At 36.6% G+C, this 25,469-nt stretch overlaps 1 protein-coding gene across 3 annotated transcripts in view; it reads right to left on the bottom strand.

Annotated features, from left to right (window-relative positions):
- Positions 1-25,469, bottom strand: part of CDK14 (cyclin dependent kinase 14) — a 263,591-nt gene that overhangs the window by 116,814 nt on the left and 121,308 nt on the right. For all 3 annotated transcript variants that reach the window (XR_014176838.1, XM_081971698.1, XM_081971699.1), the window contains 2 exons: positions 14,880-14,942; positions 7,166-7,289 (listed from right to left, as the gene is read on the bottom strand). Coding sequence is in view for 2 of the 3 variants with exons in the window: in XM_081971698.1 (XP_081827824.1) it covers positions 7,166-7,289; positions 14,880-14,942 (187 nt within the window). In the remaining variant the exon portion in view is untranslated. The remainder of the gene's footprint in view (positions 1-7,165; positions 7,290-14,879; positions 14,943-25,469) is intronic.

Here is a 25,469-nt window from a genome sequence, read left to right as displayed (position 1 = left end):
ATCATGCTCATAACTGCTTGAAAGACATGTTTTGATAAATGTATGTTATTTTAATCAAAGAAAACTAATATTCATTTCTATCATTCAATCATTGTAAAACAAAATGAAAACTCATCATAATAGAGATTGCAACAATAAGATTTGTCATCATTACCATCTTTTTAAAAGATCTGGTGTCCATAATTAAACAGAAGACAGAAAATATAATTGATATCATTTAAAAACTACTAAATATAACTACTAAATATAATCATGCAGATATATCCCTAAGAATCAGCATCTGAAATAAAGAATATAATCAAAACAACAAGAAAAATATTATATATTTATCTATTTTACACTAGAATCATTTCAAGCTTCAGGCATAAGTTATACTGGAACTTAAAGAATGAAAAAAAATCTTAATTTTCTCTACTATTTTAACATTTAATCCATATAATGTATTATTCTTCGAAGTTTATAAGGTAAGGTATCTAGAACTGTTGTGACAGATAAAGATATGTGGAACATCAAAAATTAAAATATTTATACCAAGATAAATTAAATCTCACTGCAGGTTGATGCAAATGGGAACTCATGAATAAATGATTAAAACTGTGGAGAGGTGAATGGAGAGTTAGTGGAAAGAATTGTAGGAAGTAGTAGAATTGCCTTTACTGATGTATGCCATTCAACAAATCAAGCAGGCATTGTGCTTTGTTATGTAGAATACGTACTACTATATGGCAACTATGCCATCCTTTTTAAAATTTTGTTTTCTAAAATGACCAGAATAACTGAATAAAGTTAATGTATTATTAAAGTGTGCTTGAATAGTCATATTTCTTTTTAAATGACCATAATTAAATGAAAACATATCTTGGTAATTTGGCAAAAAACATAGAAATAAAACTGCTATGTCAAAATACTACTACTGTGATTCCCCGAAAATAACAAGGTCTTATTTTCTTTTGACCCCCAAAATAAGGACTTGACCTTATTTTCAGGGAGGTCGTCTTATTTTTCAGGTGCAGGAGGCGGCGAGCATGGTCACCTCATGGCTGCTGCTGCGTTGCAATATTTTCGGGGAGGGCTTATTTTTTTGGGAAAGCATATTTTAGCACATACACTCTAAAGCCCAAATGGTCTTATTATCCGGGGAGGTCTTGTTTTGGGGGAAACAGGATACTACCATTAGCAATTTAAGAAAGACTATATTTCTTCCAAAAATTGCTCACAAAACCCAGTTTAACTTTGAAGTTACTGCTGCTTTTAGAAGATCACTTGAAGAAATGCACAAATATCACATATTTTTATTGTGGCTGTAGCCTGCAAAAGCTACTGCATCAGACACAAAATATACACCCAGAAGAAAGATACTCTATCATATTCTGAAAGTTCAGAATCAGAGTAATCAGATTCTTCCCTTCCCTCTCCATTAGAGATGAAGAAAATATGTTGGGATTATTTTTTTAGAAGGGCTGGGATTCAGAAGAAATTAATGCTACTTGTACAGCCATTGAATTTTTAAGACGAGAAAAAGTCCAGAGAATTGAAGAATAATCAGATAATCACCACTAGGAACTTCTAGCATTTTATATATAGGGCTTCAATCTCCATTAGATTATCTAAAATTTATTTTGCAAATATGGGAAATTTAGGATATAGTATGATAATTTGCACACACTGTTAAATCTTTTTTTTTATATTAGAAAATAGGTTGAACTCTTCAAATTTGTTGGCCATTGTGTTATTCTCCAGATTTTCTGGCCTGATTAGAACTTTTACTTACTTTTCTGTTGATTGCCATGTTTCTATGAGTATTACATCGGTTCCTATAGTCTTCTGATTAAGTAATGACTGGAATGCTGTTCTAACTTTAATACCAGAGATTCTTACAAATAGGAAATTTCTTGTAAGGTACGGTAAGCTGTACAGTATTTCCATATCTCATTTAATTTTTGTTTGAGTTATTTGAAATTAAACCTGTCTATTGGTGTCCTTTAACATATCAATTAAAGCTTGGAATCTCATTTTCATTTCAGAATTTTTTTTGAAAGATTTTTTTTTGCCAGGCTTATTTTTCTATCTTCTATGTCTTGACATATGGCATTGTAATACTCCTTCTTGTCTCTTCCAACATCTCTCTTAAATTCTTTTTTAAGTTCCTTTTTGTCATTTTTGTCCTTGGTTTTGGCTTCTTTAATATCCTTGACATTTTCCAAAATTTGTTCTGTCATCTAATTGTTTTCTTCTGTTTGACAGTCATTGATTGCATTCTACTGGTTAAGACACCAGGCTAGACCCAGGAAAGTGAATTCCAGTCTTGCTTTAGATATAAAAATTCACTTTGGGCTAATCACACATTCAGGCTGAACTCACAGGGTTGTGGTTGTAGGAAAAATAGCATGAAGGAGTATTAGGTATGTTCACCACGTAGAGTTATAAAATAATAAAGGCATCTTTTAAAAATTGTTTTTGCTATACCAGTGGTGGGTTGCAGGCGTGTACTGGAGCCAGCCCGGAGAACCGGAGGGCCCGCCCGCCCGCCCGAGCTCCTTACCTGTGTTTTAAAGCTTCTGAGCTGCCGCACACGTGCATGGCGCGTACAGCGCCTGCGTGATGCTCCATGGATCAGCTGGAGCGTTGCGGAGGCGCTAAGACGCATGTGCACACTGCATGTGTGTACGCACGCTGCGCGCATCCATGAGGACGCCGCCGGCCCATTCCAACTGTAATGGTTGGAACGGATTTGAAACCCACCACTGTGCTATATCCTGCCTAGCAATATAAGGAACATCGTTCTTTCTTAGCTTTTCATGTCCTAAGTAATAAATAATGTGATTTTTCCATCTGAAATGTCCAATCTTAGGCCCATTTCCAATTTTATGATACCCAAGATGTCATTTATAAATTTCATTTATTTATTCTTTTACTGTGTTGATCTTCCCCATGTTCATGCTTCTTATGCTCCCTGTCCCCTGTGTTTCAGCTTCAGATTTTTTTCCCCTACATGGCAATATCACCAATTAAACTTTAGAAAAACCTTAACTCAACCATATCATTAGCACACCGAAAAATCCTCAGCTTTTCCTCAGTAGATGTGCCATCTGATCTGAGAGGTTCATCATCTGGTATTATATTATAAATCATCCCATATTTTCTTTCTATGTAATTTTCTCAGTATAAATCCAGAAATTAAATTATATTTAATAATTATAATGTAATTATTAAATACTAAATTGTAATATTTCCCCATCTAGCAGGGAGACTATTTGTAGAAGACAGTAGCATTTTGAGGACTGCCTAAGTTGCTGAATCTTTTTTTCAAATCTTCCTTTTAAGATGTCAACAACAGCATTGTTGCTTGAATAATTCTACAATTTGTTTTTACCAATTTATTTATATTTTATTACCTCAAATTTCAAATAAAGATTTTAAATAAAGTTAATTCTATTTATCTCTTATGAGATTAGTCTGTCTTCCAATGACAGGATCAAGAGTTATATTATCTAGTTGTTTGCACCTATTCTATTTGGATGCAGTATTGAAATTATTAGTTCTTTTTCCCTGCATTTGAAACTTGGCAATGTAAGTTGCAAGATCCCTAATCCTGTCCCATACAGATGTTGGGAAAGACATTAGATGATGTGCCCTTTTATAGTATCTACTATTGGTAGGATCTACTGAAACTATACTCCAAAGCAGAAAATGAAGTTGGGACTGAAGAGCTATCAGTCTTTTATTTTCAATCAACTTGTGAACTCAGCTATTCCACTGCAGTTTTTAAACCATATTTTAAAATTATTCAATATCTTATTTTTTAATGAGCTTACTTAGAAAAATATGGAACAATATCATAGTAGCAATTATAATCACTGTCCTTAAATAATTTCAATATTAAAAGAATATATGCCTTAAAAGGATATATCTAATATGAAATTAGATCAAAAGCAATGCAGATTTTTAAATATTAGTGTTTTATTTTTCTCTAGTCTTAGTAAAGAGAACTAATTTGATGTAGGCTAAAAACCAGGACACTGAGGTTTAGATCTGTCTTACACACAAAACCAGCTGGGTGCTTTTGGGCCAGTTACTCTACTCTCAGGCTTAGGAAACAGGCAATCTAACATCTTCTCAAGGAATCTTCAAAAATTTGTCCAGGCAGTTGCCAGGAGTTAAGACCGACTTGAAGATACAAAACAAAAAACAAAACAAAAAGTAACTAGGTACCGGACATCTGGAGGCAGAAATTTCAAGGCACACTGCAATATTTTGTCCTTTTGCTTTAAATGCAATATTTAAATATTTGCTACATTTAACATCGTTTTTAAAAACAAAAGTAAATTATAGGTGGTCAGAAGGAAGAACAAAGTAATTAAATATTCAAGAAATACGCAACTACGATATAACAGGCCTAAATTATTTAAGTAATTACACTCTCATGACCAGCAATCTGAGTTATCAAATAATAGTTCAGCATCTTAGAAACAGTTGTATTAATTGTCATTATACTATAGCATCACCAAAAACCTAAAAGCCTGCATTTACTTTAAGATTTTCAATGTTACAAATAAGTGTTCATTATATCATTATTGGCGTTTCCAATAATGGCAACATATTTCATATTATTTGTGAATCCATACATGGATCCCCATCCAAAATTTATCTCACTGCTTCTTCCAGCTGAGGGAAAACTGTAGGACAGGATTAATTAGCACAGCATGTGCAATCACTTTGTTTAAGGATGTCTTGTCTATTTCCATGGTTACACCACAGGAAGCCATGCATATTTTTAAAGTCAGGGTTCCTGATATTGGTAGATATGGAAACTTTTTAAATTTTCAAGTGACAGTGCAAGCAAAAAATAATTTAGTGAAAGACAACATTTTACAATTTTGGCCTGGATTTATATGGATATTTCATGACAATTATGTGAAGAGCTTTAAAATTAATAAAAAGGTCACTAAGGAGGCATCCTGCTGCTACATCTCAATTCTTCTAACTATTACAAGATTAGTAATAGTTAGAACTTTGCATATCATCTAATTGTTAAGTTATCATATGTTCAATAAAATTTCTCAAGAAAATAATAGGTGCTATTGTTTACGCTACTTATACCGCATATTCAAAGACATCTAATGCCAATTAAATGACTGTGTACTAACAACATTTAAGACATTAAGAATGCAATTAAATATGTTTTTACATTATCAATACCAGTGAATAGTGTTAATATTTGGTCTAGTGTTTAAGGCACCAGACTAGAAAGCCTGATGTCATAAATTCATGTCCCATCTTATCAGTGAAAGTCAGCTAGGTGACTTTCTAGGCCACTCTTTTTCAGCCCAGCCCACCCACCTTACAAGTTTATTACTGTGGAAAAAATGGGGGAAAGAAGATGAGTTGGATATGCTTACCATCTTGAGTTATTGGTAAACATAATAAAAGTGGGATACAAATAAATGAATAAAAAAGTAACATTATCTACCTTTGTAAGGTTATTTTTCAACAGTAATAGAAAAAACTCATTCTGGTTCTCAATAATCATTCTATGATCACAGAGGTCAATTACTGGCAGAAAAGAACAGAAAATATATTCAAAAAGAGGGGGGAAATCAGGCCTTGGTAACTACAGACTGGTCTGTTTGATGGTGATGAGAAAGACATTGACAAAATGAGGAGTATCAGAGAGCAGGAGGCATAGGGATGTTTATCTTGGAGAAGAGAACACTGCAGAGAATCACGATAGTTCTCTTCTAGTATCTGAAAGGCTGTAATTTAGAAGACACAGAATTGTTCAGAAGATAAGAAACAATGGATTTAAATTATGAAGATGTAATTTAATTGGCTAGAAATCAGGAAAGTGGCCCTAATATTCTGTTATTAATGAGACCATAATATGCCACAAATAAATGAGACTGCCCTGAAATAAACCATTAGACCAAATTTGTCTAGTTCTGCATTAAACAGCATCCTATTATAATTAGTATGAAACTCGGGAACAATAAGATATTATGCTTATATGTATTATTTAGAAATCTGAAACAAAACAAATCTAACTTGGAAAAATAGTTTGTAAAGAAAGTGCTACACAGTTATCCTCATTTAGCAACTGCCCAAAGAGTGATTGTTTGCAAATATGACTGTAATTAAAAAGAAATAAAGTCCATTTTCCAACCAATGTGGCATTTAGGCAACAAACACGTCTGGTGTGAAATTGACTGTGGTGTGGTCAGTTTTAGGCAGCAACTGAAAGTGAGGTAGAGGTTCTTTCTATTTATTAAGGTCACATGGTTGAGCTTGTTAACCTTTAGTTAGCGCATTTTAGAAAAACACTTTTTTAGCTGTCTGAAGACAAAAACAGCTAAGGAAGAAATTGCTCAAATAATCTGTCCCGCAAAGGGGGGAGAATGGCAAAAATGGGTCAGGCACAGAATACTATATGAGAAAATTTTATCTGAATAAAATGGTAGCAAAAAAATGATCTTTGCAGTCTCTCTCATATCACTAAGCATTTTGCTTAAGTAGTAAAATCAATAAAATTAAACATATATTCAGCACACACATACTGGATATGTATGTATGTATGTATGTTTGCATTTCTTTTGTACATAATATTACTGATATTGTTATGAGTGAGTCTTCTATGTAGCTGAATATTTATGGTTTGAAAACTTTATTGATATACTTTTTCCCTATTTGAAAAAATATTAATGTTTGTCTCCTGTAAAATATGTCTTTAATTTAAAATCCTGTGATAACTAAAACCTACTCAAATGGAAGAAGGGGATGATCAGCAACAAGACAGATGGACTCAATGTCAGTGGCAATGGGTGCACTGTTACAAGACCCGAAAGGCAAAGCTGGAGACAGAACAACCTGAAGGAATTCTATAGGGCTACTAAAACCAACTAAATGGCACACAATCAAATATGAAAGATGAAAGATATTTCAGTCTTTTGTGGGAATAGGAAGCGGACGTATTGTATGCTCCCTTGAGTTGAAAAAAAAAGGCAGACTAAATCAAAGACATATGAACTTTCTGCATTACCTGTTTCATTTTCTCTACTGGTATGATGGCCAAAGTCAACTTGTACTGTAACTAAGAAGAGAAGTGCTCAAGCCATCTTTCAACATTGCTTACATCATTATCAAATAATCTTGTAATTAATGGCTTGCCTACCAAAATCTGCCAGTTTCAACTCCCCAGTGTCACTGATCAGAAGATTTTGGGGTTTCAGATCCCTGTGCAAAATGTAACGGTGGTGGATGTACGAAAGTCCTCGCAGCAATTGAAATAAAAATAACTGAAAAAGAGGGGGGAAAACACGTTCATTAATTTTGTATGTAGTGCATTGCCTTCCTACATAAAGATCAGAATGCAATAATGTGAAACGTTATTAATATAGATATTATTTAAAACCAGGATTTTTAACTGAACCAATAGGAATTAACACACACACTTTTCACTGCATCCAACTGCATAACCCTTCTTTAATAATTCTCATTTGTAATTCCATTAAAAAATAAATCGTATCAAATCACAGTTATATTCTATTTATTTGCATAGCGTTACAAGATTACATGACAGCCTAAAGACAGGTGTGTATGTTGCTAATTATAGAGAATAACAGCACATGGAAAGTAGAGATGCACAAGAACACATTCCTTACAAGAAAAAAATAGGAGTGAAAAGGGATTATACTCAAAGATATTTTAGCTGCAACAAGTCATTCTTTATTTTCATAAAGAAAAAAGCTAATTTATTCTTTTTCATTCATCTGCAGTAGCTTTCAGAAGTGACAATGAGATTAGCCATTTTCTCAATATGTCAACCAATGTGCATTTTATATATTATTAAAAATTCAGACTTGTATGAACAACATTTGTCAAAACATTACATCAAAAACTATCTTGGATGCTGATAAAATATTATTATTCCATGCAAACTTTACAGAAGTTTAAGGCAAAAGTAAATTCTTTGAGAAATAATTGTTTTAACATTAATATTAATGATAAAAAAGTATTTGATAATAGAGGCAAACAATACAAATTCAATTTTGTCCAGCAGTGTATTTTTATAAGATTTATAAAATATATAAGTTATTAGATTCAGTATGCTGAAATGAAATAGTTCCTAATTACAAATCAGCTCAACACCTGTATGAACTTGAAACTATGATTATGAAATAAGTTAATATAAAATATGGAAGTACAGAAATCTTTCATTTCTTTTCCTATATACATACACACTATTTTAAAAAGAAGTTTTTATTGAGGATAATATTTGCTAATAAAATACAGGAATAATATAATATTAGAACTTTCAAACAGAAAAGTTGCACTGCATTGCAATAAAAAAAATGAAGAAGCAATATTTAAAAGAAAATGCAACTGTATTTTTTTTTAAATACAGAATTCGGATGGTTGAATCAACTGCATGGAAATTTATTTCTGATTCATCCATCCACCCCTTATTTACATTTTTTCCAGAAAGAAAAACACAGAGAATTAATTTAAATTATTGTAACCTCTCTAAATTCTTGCTATAGTAAAAGTTTCAAAAAATGTCACTGGAGTTAAAACATGCTAACTTTAGGCTAGCCTCCTATTACTGTAAAAGTTATACACACAGAAGACTATATAATTCAGGTGTTCTTCTAACACTTTGTGTGCTTTTATTAACTCCTCTTAATTAACTTTATATATACAGGATTACTTCTGCCCAGTTCAGAGAGATCAGTGAATTAATTTCTTATATTCTGTTGCATTGTTCAATTTATTAATTAGAAGCTATGCTTTATTAATGCACCCACTAGTTAATTGCTTGGAATGGATGGATGAGGATAATTTTAGCTACACAACCAAATGGGTAAATTATCTTTAAGGACCAAAACTTCTATTTCATCAGTATTTTTCTTATCAAGTTTTAAACTCAAAAATAAAAATCTTATGATCATCTTATGATATGAGGCATCATCTTATGATCATGCTATTTAGTCCTTATTCTCATCCTGTGTAAAGGATAAGTTCCTTTTAAAACTAAATTATTTTAAAATGTGAATTTAATGATAGTGTAAAAAGAAATAGTAATATTTTTGCTGTTCTGTCTTGACAACTGCACTTTAACTGAGGTAATGCTTTTCAGTAATGAGCCCAGGAACGTGTGGGAGGAATGTTGCCATATGAAGGTCAAATCAATTTAGGGGTTTATGGAGTGTGATATCAGTATGTTAGCAATGATTAAACTGTAAGGGCAAACACATTAAAAACAACAAATTCTCTAATAAAGACACATCAGCTCTTACATCAAAGAGATATATTTTTCCAACTCAACCATTCTGAAATACCATTCATTGCACTTGAAACTGATGCGCTAAGAACAAAAGCATGAGGAAATAATACAGAAAGCTAAAATTTAGCAATACAAATTTTTAATTTTAAAACTATCTATTTAAAAATGCTGGAGAAAATATTAGTCTGAAGAAAAACTTTGTGAGTGATTAGAGGTTCGTTTCTCTAGCACCAATTGCTAGAGTTCTTTATTTATTTAAGAGGGAAAATATTGCAACTATGATTGTTCACCCAGTGAGGAACAGCTTTCTATTTTTTTTTCTTTTCAAGACCAGTTGGTAGAAAAGCCAGTTGGCATACTTGATTTTTCTGGTAAATGTTGTGAAGGAATGAGGAAATTATATGTTCTGTCCAAGCTTTTGTTTGCTTGTTTGTTTTCTTACTATAAGTGTATGGGGGAGGAAGGCAATCAAGAAAGTAGTGCCTTTTCCAACAAGCATCATATCAAGCTTTTTAATCCTGTCAGCTCCACTAATTCTTTAAACAGTTTATCATGACCAGGGCTTCTATACGTAGCAAATTAATGATAAAACATAGAGTATGAATAAAAATTAACTCATTTTATTCCCAATAATATGTAGAGAAACACACGCTATAAGACAAAGAACCCTATAGTTATTTCTGAAAATATGACAGCCTCTGTGCATATTATTAAAGTGACTTTTCTTTGTGTATCAGAATAAGAGATGTTATCTGCATCCTGAAGGAAGGTAAAGAGAAGAGTTGTGATATTTGACAATTTACTGCTGAAACAAACATGCTGATTGAACTCAGTGACTTGTGAAGAGTGCGATCTGTCAGGAGCATGGATTAGGGATGTGACAGAACAATTTCCAGTGCTGATCAAATTCACTGAAAGTGATCCCTTCTACTAATATATGTGAAGATAAAGTGATAATGCCTGTATCACCTTATAACTTCTAGACAAGAAGTTCAAGAATATGGAGCTCAGGTGGTATTCGTATCTGAGTTGCCTTCTACTTCAGAAGAAATAATTGGTTAAAAAAAGGATTTGGCTGAACCATGACAAGCTTGATCAAGAGGGCTTTGAAAGAATCCTAAAGATGTTGTGAGAAAACCATGAAATAAAATTGCATACAAAGATTTATGCACCATATAAAAAAGTAGAAGTGCTTTAATTGCCTTATTGAAACACAGCAGTAAAGAATATAATTAATTTAAATAGAAAGGAAGCAGAGGAAGGAGAAATATTTGAATGCTGAACTTACATACATACACAAACACACACATCACATACACGAGGGGGGGGGAGAGAGAGGGAGGGAGGGAGGAAGGGGGAGAGAGAGAGAGAGAGAGAGAGAGAGAGAGAGAGAGAGAGAGAGAGAGAGAGAGAGAGAGAATGGATTGTGGATTACGGTTCCTACAGAAACATACAGTAGCAATGATGAGGGAATGGTAAGCGCTGAGGTGATCACCGTAGTCACAATAACATAAACTTAATTTGCAATGTAGGATTGATTTTTTTAGAATTATTTTATAACTACTACTACTACTACTACTACTACTACTACTACTACTACTGATAATTTCTTCTTCATAATTGTAGTGAAAGGGTTTTTCTAATGTTCATAATCAGTGGCTCTGTCAAAACTGGCATCATCTTTTTCCATAGAGCATTTATGTTTTTATAGAGGCAAAAGAGGTAAATGCTTTTTTTGAAGATACAAGTATAGGATAATATAATATAGATCCATTATATATATAATTTTATAGCTGATATTCATGTTCATTGTAATTAATGCCTAAATTACATAGAAATATACAAAATAGAACATTGATTATGTATTTAATTATTGAACAGCTTATTTAAAATCAATTTTCAATGCTCTCTGAAAAAGGCAGCTTTAATTTAACATATTATCCCATCCTTTTCTGCACCTGCTTATCCTCTGAAGAGTAATGGGAAACAGCTATGTATCATTTACATTAAATGAAAATAATTATGTTCAGCATATCCACTATAATTAATGTCAAAATTTAGCCCTGTGACTTAATATTTTGATTTCTATGACACTAAAAAACTTTTGATGTGTACCCATTTAATTTTTAAAATAACTTTTATGTATTGACATAGAAATTAGAGATCATTGTATTTGTAAAGTTACAAATATAATGTTTCCAGAATGGATCCAAAATGTCTTCTAAACAAATTTAATGAAGCAATTATAGATATTAACCACCCACATACATTTAAATAATCATGTTTTAAAAGGGTTTTTATAGCTTGTAATGCTGAACCACATCTACAGATACAAAATTAAATCTAGGTACAGAATTATTTTTATATATTTACTGATTCACTAAAAATTATTACTTAAAGTTAAAAAAAAGCAAAACATACTAACTTCTTATATTCAGTCTAATAGGCATGAAACTTCATTAAAATGTTTATGGTGGACTTCTGAAAACAGACAATATAAAAATTATGTTGAGAAAACTAATAAATATCTTTTAAATTCTCCTTTGTGCAAGATAATTCAGGTTTTCTAATGGGTCATAAAATATTATTTTTTTGTTGATTGGAACTAAGCCTTGTTTCATTTATTGTCTTGCAGAGTAGTACTTGAACATACATTAGCGAAATTTTGGAAAGAATTCCTTTTATTTACAATTTAAATATTTATCTTAATAGATATGTTATTAAGTAAATAAGCATATACACTCTCTGCCTATTAATGTATTGTTTTAAGCAATTAGATATTTTGGAAAAGAATATTTAGAAATATGCTTTATATGCCTTTTCAGATGCATATTTAAAATGTTTACATCTATTTTTAAAGAGAAAATATAAATAATAAAGGTTAATAAATTGCATACATATTCTGAGGACTTTTTAACACCATATTTTTTGAGGTAATTTCAAACATAATTACATGTTTTTAAAATATAAAAATTTATAAGAAGACACAGACTTTGATTGTTAATATCTAGTTTGGTCATTAAGAACTACAATTATTCATTTTCAAGAGCAATGTAACTGTTAGTTAAGGTTGGCAGAAATACATAGCCCAAACGAATTTTAGTTGCTGCAAAACCTTTAAAAAAATCTTTTTATAAGTAGCACACAATCAAAGTTTACTTGTTTTGAAGGAAACTTAACACATATTGCTGAAAGTTCAAATACATATCAGCTGGTTCCTTTATACCAGGATACTTATCTTGTTGGCTTGGAGGTATTTACAAGTTTATATTATTGCTTGTGGTATGCCATATTGTGAAGGTATGTAAAAAAGATGGAGAGCACATGCACTTAGAGGCACATACTACAGCCTGAGAGTTTTGATTGTATGAACCGCTAATATAATTCTGTCAAATATTATAGGTAGTTCGTGGTTAACAACTTTTCATTCAGGTGCTGTTCCAGGTTATGATGGTACTGAAGGAGTAGTGGTTATGACCAATAATCACCTGTTCCGACTAGCTGGCTTAGCTGATTGACAGTTCCATCTTCCACCTCCTGGCAAATATTTTATTGGGGAATTTTTAAGGGTATTTTAATATTTGTATTTTAACTAAGAATTGTACAGTATATTTTTTACCTCCTCCGTCTACGTCCACGTCCACGTCTATGTCTATGTCTATGTTCATGTCTATGTATTTGTATATGGTTTTTTTTAAACATGACTGTACACCGCCCCGAGTCCTGCCTAGGAAAGGGTGCGGTCTAGAAATAAAAGTTGTTGTTGTTGTTGTTGTTGTTATTATTATTATTATTATTATTATTATTATTATTATTATTATTATTATTATTATTATTATTATTATTATTATTATTATTATTATTATTATTATTATTATTCAAAGTGCCAGTCATCTCATCACCCCTGCAGTCACATAATTGCAATCTAGATAGTTGACATCCAGCTGTCAATTATGACAGTTGCAGCATCCCATGGTCAAATGACTACAATGTGTATCTCACCTGCTGGTTTCATAAAGGAAACAAGGGAACTGGCAGGGAAGGTTGCAAGATGCTTGGGCAAGTCTCCTGCACCCATAAACCCTCTCTGTAATGGCAGGGGAGGCACTGCATTCATGATGTGTCTCCCCTGCCATTCATGCATCCTCCCTAGAAACTTGTACTTTCAGACACCTAGCAATAGCCACCCCAAGCCCTAAGACACACATTATGTGTCCCCAGCTACTTGCACACCTTCTGTCACACAGCAACCCAGCTGTTCTTGTGGCATGCCTCTTCCACCACTCCTACATCATTACAAACGTTTGATTAGCAGCCTCCCCAGGGCTTGCCACACTCATGCCCCCCGCAAACTGTGTACACTTGTGCACTCATTCTCATCTGGCAGCAGTCATTGCAAACTTTGTTGCATTTGTGCATCCTGCTACATGTGCCTTCCTCCTGGTAGCAGATACCACAGGTCCTGCCATGCTCACACTTCCCCTGCTACTCAAATTCACTAGCATGTATCAACCAGTATCAGCCGTCCAAACCCCACTGCCATATTACCCTACACAGCTCTCGTCTTACAAAGATTTGCAAAGATTTCTATATTTCTGAATTGTGCCTAAGTTTGCCAAGTTCGGCAGTTTTCAGGTGGAATTAATGCATCTTGCAATCATTTATTCAGTTAATATTAAAGTCTATTATATTCCATTCTGTATTGGTCATAAGAGAAGAATAAATAAAGAACAACAGTTTTGTAAACATTTAACTCATTATGATCTCTCGTCCTCTCCTCCATGGATCATATAAAATACCAGAAGACTACCTAGATGTTTTGGCAGGCTTCTTTGTGTCAAGTCAATTTGAATTGCAATCTCACATTAAAAAAAACTGCAGCATATGTCATATGATACATAGCATTACTGAGATGTTTGTTGATAAAAACATAAAGGAATTTTATATTTGTACAAATAGTACATAATGGTTTTTGCAACATATAGAGCTGTATGAGTAACTGACTCTCCATTTATGCTAAAATAATTTGGCTGATTTCGATGTAAGTAGACAGGGCAAACCTGTCTTCTTACCTGGAAATATTTGACTGAATAAAGAAGTAAATTTAGGTAGTTGTTATGGTCCCACTTAAAAAAAAGCCCTCAATATAATTAGGGACCCAAATTACTTTTCTTTCTTGAAGAGATCTAATAATTAAAAGACCTGTTTATAATTACATTATTCATTGGCATCAAGTTAGCAGCTGCAGGAGATAGTAGATGACTTCGTATTATAATATCATCATGAAAAGGATGTGAATTACATTTCACGTTAATGATATTATGATGTAAATAACCTATAGTACATCATTTACATTTACCCATTGACACCATAATATATACCATAGCATCTGCCCCAATCTTGCAAACTGCTAATGGTGACATTTACATTTACCCATTGACACCATAATATATACCACAGCATCTGCCCCGATCTTGCAAACTGCTAATGGTGACTGATTGCTTTCTGCAGGGTAGAATGAAATATATTATTTAAATAAACAATATATTATTGTTCACTGTAAGACAGTAACATAATATTTATTTGAAAAGTTGCATCCTACCTTCACATTGTCTGGATGAAGTCCTCCAGGATGTTTGTCCATGTACTGACATAAATCTGTATGCTTGAAAACAGAAAAGAAATAATATTTTAAATGCCTTTTTTAATCAAATATGTCTATTTCTGTTTGAAAGTTACTATAATATATTCATCTGGATATAACAAATGGAAATAAGGAAAATATAAGTATGCCCTGTTTATACCACCATCAGGCTCTGTAATAAATGATTAATATATTTGCTATTCATTCTATTCCATCTGTCCGTAATATAACACAAAGATTAGAGTCTCAAATAATTTAAGGTACAATTCAAGATAGTTAAATAATAAATAAGCATTCTTAAAAATTGTATAAATCACGACCAAACAAGTAATAAGCATTTTGATAGAATTAAGGAAGTTTAAACATGATTGTTTCAAAAGTTCAAAGGTCCTGAACTTGGGACTGCCACGAAAAAGAGAGGGTCAACCTATTCTTCAAAGAAGGCAAAACTTGAAGGCAAAATAAGAAGCAATGGATGGAAACTAATCAAGGAAAAAAGCAACTTAGAAGTAAGGAGAGAAAGCATTGGTACTTACCTGATATGCTTCTTCTAAAAGGGTGGCAATAGCATCCATGCATGGGTTGACACTGTCCGCTCTGATTGGACCGAGTCTGAATATTAATTAACCAATGTACTATATAATCCGCCCCTGTTAGTGTTACCACCCAGTTTCTGGCAAAGTAAATGAAGACACGGACTCCACGTGTTATCCACAGAAAAACTATCTTTAGTGATAAAGGTAAACAGAACAATACTATATGCAGTCAACCAACCAAATGCAGGTAAGATAGGTCGCCTCCAAAAAGGTAAGGGATGGGGCTGTCTCCACCCTATTAGAAGAAGTGTATCAGGTAAGTACCAACGCTCTTTCTCAATGAGGGGGGAGATAGCATCTATGCATGGGACATGCCCAAACTAGGTGTCCTTAAGGGAGGAAAGGCGACCGTACTGGCAGTTGAACCTCAGATCTTACCACTTGCAACACTCTGCAGCTGAAAGCGGCCTCTGCCGATGCGAACTTGTCCAACTTATAGTTCCTAATAAACAACGATGAGGATACCCAAGCCGCCACCCTACAGAGAAGCCTGAGTAGCCCACGCTGTGATGGTGGCCTCTCTCCGCATAGAGTGGGCAGTTATACCCTCTGGAACCTCCAGCTCCTGGACTGTGTAGGCTGTTGCTATACAACACCTCACCCATCTGCCAATCACTGCCGTGGAGATCTTCTTACCTAAGGACGAAGCCTGAAAAGATACAAAAAGTGCTTCCGACCATCTAATCTCAGATGTGCGTGCGATGCAAATCTTCGGTGTCCAACAGACATCAAGATTGTGCCATTGCTTCTTGAGCTGATGAGTCAGGGTGGGGCAGAAATTAGGGAGCACCACCTCCTGGGACCTATGGAACCATGACCCCACCTTCAGCACAAAGGAAGGGTCCAGCCTAAGGACCACCCTACCACTGTGGAACCTGCACAGGTCCTCCCTAACTGAGAGAGCATGCAGTTCCGAAATCCTACTGGTGGAAGTTATCACTACCAGGAAGGCAACTTTCCAGGTAAGTAATTCCATGGAAATCTCTCTTAAAGGCTCAAATGGTGGCTTGGTAAGAGCCCCAAGGACCCTGGTAAGATCCCAAGTTGGGTAATGGTGTACAGCTGGTGGTCGCATGTTGGCAGCACTCCTTAAGAACCTTTTCACCGTGGGGTGCTGTGAAATAGTCTGGCCGCCACCTCAGATAAGAATCGTGCCCAAGGCCACCACCTGCCTTCTGATGGTGTTGGGAGATAACCCCTTATCAAGGCCGTCCTGTAAAAATTCCAGGATCTGAGGGATGGAGGAGTCCACTGGAGTAATCTGTTTAGACAGGCACTACTTACAGAAGATTCTCCAGGTGGCATTGTAAATGTGCAGCGTCGAGGGCCTCCTGGAGGCCTATATAGTATCAATATATACTCTCCAACTGATCTGGAGAGAACTGATCTCCCCTTAGAGTGAACCGCTCAACTGCCAGGCAGCCAGCTGGAGTCATTGGGGTTCCGGGTGTTGTAGAGCTCCCTGGAGGACAATCTTGTCCGCTAGAATTCTCCAGGGCCTCTCCATTGACAATGTCTGAAGGTCAGCAAACCAAGGACGCCTCGGCCAGTGCAGGGTCAGGAGTATGACCTCTGCTCTGTCCTTGATAATTCTGCAGACAACCCTGGGGAGGAGAGGTACTGGGGGAAAGGCATAGAGGAGAACCCTGGGCCACGGGCAGCAAAGAGCATCCATTCCCTCCACTCCTGGTGCGGAATCTTGTGAAAAATCTGGGGAGCTGAGCATTGGAGGGGCTGGCGAACAGATCCGCAATCGGGACTCTGAACCGATGTGTGATCTCCTGAAAGAGAGAAGAATGCAATTGCCATTCGGCTTGGTCTACTTTAGCCCTGCTTAGCCAATCAGCCCGCATGTTAGCCTCACCTGAAATGTGTTCGGCCACGAGGGAAAGGAGATTATTCTCTGCCGACGTTCCCAGGACATTAACCTCTAGCATGAGATCCCTCGATCTGGTGCCCCCATCTGTTGATGTGGGCTTTGGCCGTGATGTTGTCTGTGAGGACCAGCATGTGCCAGCCCTTGATGTACTGGTGAAAGTCCAGTAGAGCTAATCTAATGGCTCGGAGCTCCAGCCAGTTAATGCCCTTGCTGGCCTCCTCCTGTGTCCACCGACCCTGGGCCATATGTGCGTTCATGTATGCTCCTCAGCCAGACTGGCAGCAGTGATGAAGGTGATATAGCATCCTTTGTCTATGGCCGGGGTCTGCTACCAACCGAGGGACTGTTGGACATTCCTGGTGAGATGTACCCGTCCCAACGATGTGCTGACCCTCTTCTTCTGGAAAGGCAGCAAAAACCATTGGAAGTCCCTTGTGTGTAGCTTAGCCCTACTATGGAAATGGTCAAGGGTATCTTCCCGAGGAGTTTAGATAAGGCCGCCAGCGAAATGCCCTGGCTGCTGAACACCTCCGCTATCAGTTCTCTAAGGCTGGTAGTCCGCTCCTCAGATAGGAAGACCTGCCCAGCCCTGGAATCTATCCGAGCCCCAAGATGGTGGTAGGTGTGGAATGGCTTTTAGCCTTGTTAATGGAAAAACCATGGGCGCACTACACCTGTGTTGTGATGTGGAGGTCTGCCCTGTCCCTGTCCGGAGAAGTGGACTGTACCAATATTTCATCTACTATACTCTCAGGCACTTTATGTAAGTGAACAGCCAAGGCGGCCAAAACCTTAGTAAAGACACGGAGAGCAAAAGAAAGGCCAAATGGCAAAGCCATGTATTGGTAATGACAAGAACCATAATAAAAATGTAAAAACTGTCGCTGCTCCTGCAGGATGGGTACATGTAAGTACGTCTCCATGAGGTAAATTGAAGTAAGGTAATCATTCTCCCTCACACCTCCAAGATGGTCTTCAAGGAGTGCATCTTAAAACATTTATATGCAATAACTATTCAACTGTTTCAAGTCAAGGATGGCCCTCCATCCTCCAGAGGCCTTGGGAATAACAAATAACAAGGAATAAAATCCCTGGCAGATCTGGTCGGCGGGCATCCTCTGGAGGGCTTCAATATCAAGAAAGTGTTGGATAGTCACCATCAATAACCGCCTCTGGGGGTTACCAGAAATAGGGCACTGGAGGAAGGACCTAGGAGGGTGAGAGACAAACTCCAAGGTCAGACAGAAGGTCAGACAGAACCTGACCGTGGCTCTAACCCAGGCATCAGAGGTCCTGGCCTCCCATTGGTCGGTGAAGTGCCATATCTGCCCAATGGGTGCCCAATCCTGTGACTTTTTAGGATTTGTGGTAGTTTCAGTTATTGCCCCCACAAAAGGGATGTTTGGAATGGTGCCCCCTTTGCTGCCAATACTGTTGCTGTCTTGGGCACTGGGAGAAACCGCCCTGCTGGCGGAACCTTGATGGGGAATAATCATTATTTCTAAAAGACCCTCTATACTCCTGCCTGAAGGATTGTCTCCTGGGGAAGGGGACAGCTTGGGCAAACCCTTTCTTTGGGTTGGAGGCCAGGATCATATGCTTGTCCTTGCCCTTGATCAATAAGGGTGTCAAGGAATCCCCAAAGAGGCTCCCCCCTTGGAACAGCTTCGATGCCAGGTGCCACTTGTGCCTCAAGTCAGATTGCCATTGTTGGAACCACAGGAGTTTACGTGAGGCCACCAACGAGGCCCTGGACATGGATGCGAACCAGGTTGCGCTCAGTGTGGCGTCTGCTGAAAACTGCACTGCAGCGACAATTTTACTAAGGTCCTGATGGGCCCTAGAATCCCCAGCAGGGATATGTTCCCGCAGTTGCTGTAGCCAGAAAAGGCTCGAGCGCAAGAAAAAGGAGGCCACTGTTGAGGCTCGCACCGCCTGATGACCCCGCTGTAGGACCTGATCCTCTGGTTTGAGGATGTCTTCCTGGATGCCTGGGAGAATGGTGTTAGTATGCAGTGCTGCAACAGGAGGGCCGATGATTGGCCAGAGGAGGTTCTTGTCCAGTTGTTCCACAACATTGTAGAACTGTCTATCATTGGCCAAGGGCACCGGGCCCAACATTGGTGTGATCCACTGGTGTCTCACTGCATCAACTAAGAGCTGAGGAGTGGGTATGGTGTCTGCTTCCACCTTGTGTTCCTTAAATAGCGCGCTTGCCGATGGGCCCTGTACCAGGGCTGCCGGGATCTCAGCCTGGCCTTCGAGGTCTGAGGAGGTCTTGGCCTTAGCCAACAGGAGTTTGAACAATGCCAGAGGGAAAAGACCCACGCAGGTGGGCTTATCCGGTGTGGCGCCTTCCTCCTCTGAGAGGTCGGCATTCCTGATCTCCCCTTCTTCTGAAGCGGGGGAAGGGCTATGCACAGGTTTGGCCAGACACAGGTGGTCCATCAATTCTGGGGCTGACCCTGGTCATGGAGCAGGATGAGAGACCCCTGGTGTCGCCCCTTGGTTCTTCTCTTGGAGCCTTGCCACTATGCCCTGTTTAATGGCCTTGGTTATTATGTCCTGGAATACAGCAGTCATTGACTGTAGTGGAAAGGTGGCCTCCACTGGCGTGCTCAGTGGTCTTGGTCTTGTGCTGCCCCAAAGGCCAGACATATCAGAGCCCTCAGAGTAGTCCAGAAATACTCACGATCCTCAAATTGATCATCTTCCTTTTGACAACAAGGATGGAAATTGTCAAACTGGTAAAGTGAAGGAATTAAGATTGCTAATGCATACAAGGGATAACATGACTGTCCAAGAGTGGACTGAGTTGGAAACTGGGTGGTAACACTCACGGGGGGGGGGGTTATATAGTACATTGGTTAATTAATATTCAGATTCAGTCCAATCAGAGCACGGACAGTGTCAACCCATGCATGGATGCTATATCTACCCTTATTGAGAAATTTCCTGACAGAACAATTAACCAGTGGAACCATTTATCTCCAGAAATTGTGGGCACTCCAACACTGGAGGTTTTTAAGAAGCGATTAGACAACCATTTATCTGAAATGGTATATATGTTTGCTGCTTGAGCAGGGGTTGGACTAGAAGACATCCAAGGTCCCTTCCAACTCTCTTATTTTACTATTCTGTTATTATTAGAGATTCTAGAACTGAAGTGGGAGTTAGACAAGCCATGTGACTGTTAAAGTTCATATAAAATGTTTTAACACTTTTAACATGGCATTAAATAGTTTAATTTAGTAAAATTAAGAACAAGGAAAACATTTCATTTCAAGAAACATAAATTTGTTTCACAATATTATTATTTATATACAAAGGGTAATCCTAACCTATATTCTAAAAAACAACATTGCTTATTTAATTTTTGTGAAAATCTGAAATATAGAAACTAACTCTATATACCAAATACATTAATTCCCTTGAATATGTTTTAAGTGGTGTTCTTGTGCTACCAAACAACAAATGAACAGTTTAAGTATACCATTTAAACACTTTAAGAGAATCAGCTGTGACTGTTACAAGAACAGACATCTAATATTTAGTCACCCAGCTTTACCTTAGTAGCAGTTGCTTTTATAACACAAAATTTGTTTAAGGCAGACTTAATTAAGAATACAGTAGCTGAGACATATTTTCTAATGCAGAAATAGTCATTAGGAACTACAAATAGCTACAAAGTCCCACAAAGTATGAATATGAGAGTCAGCTGTGCTTCTGAAAAAGTTGGAAGTATATGCAATGTTTGCTTCTATGTTGGCAAAAGATTTGTGTCATGAGCACAATGGGTTCAAGAGATTCAGGTGGTATTACTAAATAAGAGTTTGCAATGTAAACTGGTTGAAACTGCAGCAAAACATAAAGGATGAAAGATGAAGAATTAAATTTATAAGCAATTTCCTTTCCATTCTTCATCAGTCCTATATGAATACTATTATACTAGGACAATCTCCATAGATCGCCTTAGGATAGTCTTCCATCATGAAAGTCACAGTTCACATATTTCTTTTAACATTTGAGAGATAGGGGAATTGTGTCTTTCATCAAATATTTATGACCTGGTATTCCTCTCTATTTCTCTTTTGGCAGTTTCATCAGTAGCAGTTGCAGTAATAATTTTAATTTGCCAATAAAAACGTGTGTGTGTGTGTGTGCGCGCGCGCAATGTCACAGAAGTGAAAAAATATATGAAAGCTAATTTATTAATTGATTTAGAATTGTTAATAATTTTTTAAAGATTTTCCAATGTATAGATTTTTAACACCAAAGAAGTAATATATTTTGCCTACTCTTTAAAAAAATAAAAAAATAAATAAATGAAGAAATTTTTTTAAAGAGTAATAGCACACTAGTGTACTATATAACGAGCCACATGCATTCCAGTGATCAGGAGTCTGGCAGCATCTTTTCTGACTAGCGTATTTTAATATTTTAAAAGTATAAGATTTCATGAACTACTTTGAATTCCTGGAATGGTTAAACTGAATCTATGATTCAACTGGGTTGAAGCAAAGGGAAAAAAGATGGGGGAAATGAGGACAAAGTTGGTACACAGATGCAGATTACATACCAGGTAGTCATAAAGATGTAGATAAGATATTTATATTTTACAAATTAACAAATATAATCTGTAAAAGGTACTGTTGAACTCACTCAAAAGGCCATATACAAATATCTCAACAAAGATAACCTGTGTTTTAATGTATTAAAGTTGTTTGATTAAAAAAACGTGGAAGGTAGACTCTGATATTTACAAAGTATAATTGTATACATGTTCAGGCATATGCTATTTTTTTAATCAGCTGGAATATTAAAATACGCTACATTATAAAATCAATGTTAACTCTATTTCAAGAGAAAAAGGAGCACACATGAATAAAGTATACGTAAGCATGGCTCATCAAACATGGATTGGAATGGTATAAAAGTTCCAGTAAATAAGAACATAGACAACATAGTAACCAAATTATGAAACAAGACCAGACATCTACTTTACTCCACATTTACACAAGACAACCATGGGCCTGAGCAATTTCAAACACAAGATTAAATGTCTCTTTACATCCTCTTCCTCTAATGTGATATACAGGTCTAATTCTGCCAACACAATTCAGCATGAGATAGTTAAAATCACATCAAGAATTTTCAGGCAATCTTAGAAGTCCTAAACAAATTCAATCACTTTTCTAATATCTTAAAATTGTTAATTGGTAACATGATTGTAATCCCACATCATAGTAAACCAAAAATAAGCAGGAAACCAACTTCTCACTTTTTGTCATTTCAAAGATTTCTTCACAGCTGACAAAGTCTTCAAACATTCAAAATGATACCTTTATACACAGAAATCAAAAGAGCAAGTACAGTAGGTATATTGAAATGCAATTGACTGTGGATGGAGGAGCGCTTCCACCCTCAGTATCAAAGACATAGTCAGATCACTGCAAGTTCCAAGTTAAGCAAAAGAAAAAAGCTAGTCAGTTTCCACAATATGGTCTTAAACATACACCTACCATTTTGTACAACACCAGAAATCATTTTGAAATCCTGACTCTCATTAAAGAACCAGGGACATTATGGAATGACGTTAAATAAGTAATTGTGGATGTCTGTGAAAATAGATTACAGGGGGGGGGAGGGGAGAAAGCAAACTGGATATCAGAACAACCATGGAAATTGCCAAGAAGTATAAAGAAGCCAAAGCCCTGAAGGACGAACATTTCAAAAAGGAATTTAGCAAAGAGTTTCAGGGAGATAGATGTTGGACACAAGAAGCAATAGGAGGTACCTTAAAAAACTAAAGGACACCAATGGACAAATATGAATCAATTCAGAGATCAAATAAAAGTGGAAGGAATATATACTGAAGTACTATACAGAAATATTTTAAAATATTTTAAATGATGTACTGGCTTCATAATAGAAGGGAAGATGGATGGCTACTTCTTCAGTTCAAAAAACCCTGAAAGCTAATTACTATCAGACAATAATAACAGCATAATTTGTTCATAATAAAAAAATAAGTGAATTGTAGTTGATTATTTTAAGCTGCCCAGACTCACTAGGGACAAGCAGCATATAAATGTAATATATAAATAAAATAAGAAAAAAATATTTTGAATTAAAACCTATCCAATTGCTGAAATGGGATGATTCAAAGCGGTTGGTGGGCAAGGCTGGATTGATGTGACCAGATTGGTGTGAAGAACTAGGTGCAGCTGTGGAAGACTCAGGGCTGCTGACATAGGATGGCTGGGTGAGTGTGCCGACTGCATGCAGCAAGGTGGGTAGCTAGATGGGTACCATTGGTAGCCAGGTGGGCGCAGAACAAGTCAACCCATGCAACTAAATGCGGGACAAATTCGGTACCCCACCAAAATAAAAATCACCCAGAGATGTGCCAGATAATAGGAAGCGGTAAAGTGTGTAAGGAAAGGAAAGGGGAGGCAAGCTCCGCTTTCCATTCTCTAGCCCCACTTTCTAAGGGGTAGTTTTCATGAAAATGTGCAAAGAAAATAAAGGGGAGAGTAGATTATAAATCGTCACAAAGCACAAGTCCTTTTGCAGCAGTCTCACTGAATCAGAAAAAAGCTTTATCATTCCCCGTTTGGTCAAATCCACAGAAATGGAAAGGGCGAAACAGAGGAGGAGATAAACATAAGGAGGGAAGGGTGGATAGTTTATATTTTCACTGCAGTTTTACAGTTAATTCTTGCTGTGACTCCTCCCCCCCCCCAAAAAAAAAACCCCAATCCTAACAATGTGATTTTGGATACCACCTTCCATCTCTAAATTCTGATATTCTTTTTTGAAAGTTAGAGGCAAACTAGTTTTATATTTCATACCTGTGTTATGCTTTCTTTGTATTTAGACTCTAGAACTAAATCTGGGTACTATATTTTTAGATTATACTGATGTATAAGAGTAAAGCCAATATTTTTTTCCTGCTTCCTCTTTTTCTAGCCATTTATTTTCTTACCCTGCTTCCACTTGTAGTGTTGGAAAATCCACAGTACCAATTTGTTTTATTTGGTTTCCTGACTATATTGGTCTATGTCTTCGTTGTGGGTTATGGGTTACGGGTCTCTGTCGTCCCCACATCCCACACATTTTTATATTCCCACTAGCTGATAACCTGGCATTGCTGGGGTATTTATTTATCCTAATCCATACATTTGTCCTCAAAAATAATCCTAAACGTAATTTCTAATGTTGGATTTTCCCCCTTACCAGAGGCAGCCACCTTGTAGAGTACTGTGAACCGTTACCATGGCAACTCCACTGCGCTGTACAGTAGAAGCCATTTTATGGCACTACAGTAGCAGCCATTTTAAGGCACAACAGGCTGTATCTTAAAAGAACACACACACCGAGGGGTGTTAGGAGTGTCTTACTCCCACAGTATTTGTTTCCAGAGAGTAAATCATCTGTGTACCAAGTTTGGTTGAAATTGCTCGAGGCGTTCCAGAGTTATGCTGGAACATACACGCACACAGTCATTTAGATGATAGATAGATAGATAGATAGATAGATAGATAGATAGATAGATAGAGCCATTTTTCTAAACTGAAGGCTTCCAAAGTTGTATCATTTTCAATTAGGCAAGTTGCTTCAGCTTCTTAATCATTGTTGTCTTTTTTTAAAGCTTCAGTAGATTGGCAATATTATTTTTGGGTATAGCCATTAGTACTTCAATATCAAATCTGAAATTAACAATTATGGGGTTATTTTGTAGGTGTCCTATCATTCAGTACTAGGAATTTTGTGGAGGATTATAGTATATCAGTGGTGGGTTCCTACCGGTTTGGCTGAACCAGTAGTGGTTTGGTGGACTGGGTCGTTGGAACCAGCAGCAACCCAGGCTTGCCACGCCCCCAAATCAATTCTTCCGGGTGCACCATAGGCAGCGCCATCTTGTTTTTTTGGTTCTGTGCATTAATTGCACTGAACATGCACACACAGCGCGCACGCAAGCAAACCGGCAGTAGTGGAACCCACTCCTAGTATATGCTTTCAGTGAGAAAGTGACAGATACCTGTCCCTGAGATGGGCCATATTCAAGGA

This window comes from Natrix helvetica (genome assembly GCF_964273705.1).
Source record: "Natrix helvetica genome assembly, chromosome: Z".
In the NCBI taxonomy this organism is placed as follows: domain Eukaryota; kingdom Metazoa; phylum Chordata; class Lepidosauria; order Squamata; family Natricidae; genus Natrix; species Natrix helvetica.
The sequence above is the reverse complement of the archived record's forward strand: the minus strand, read 5'-3'. Positions and strand labels throughout refer to the sequence as shown.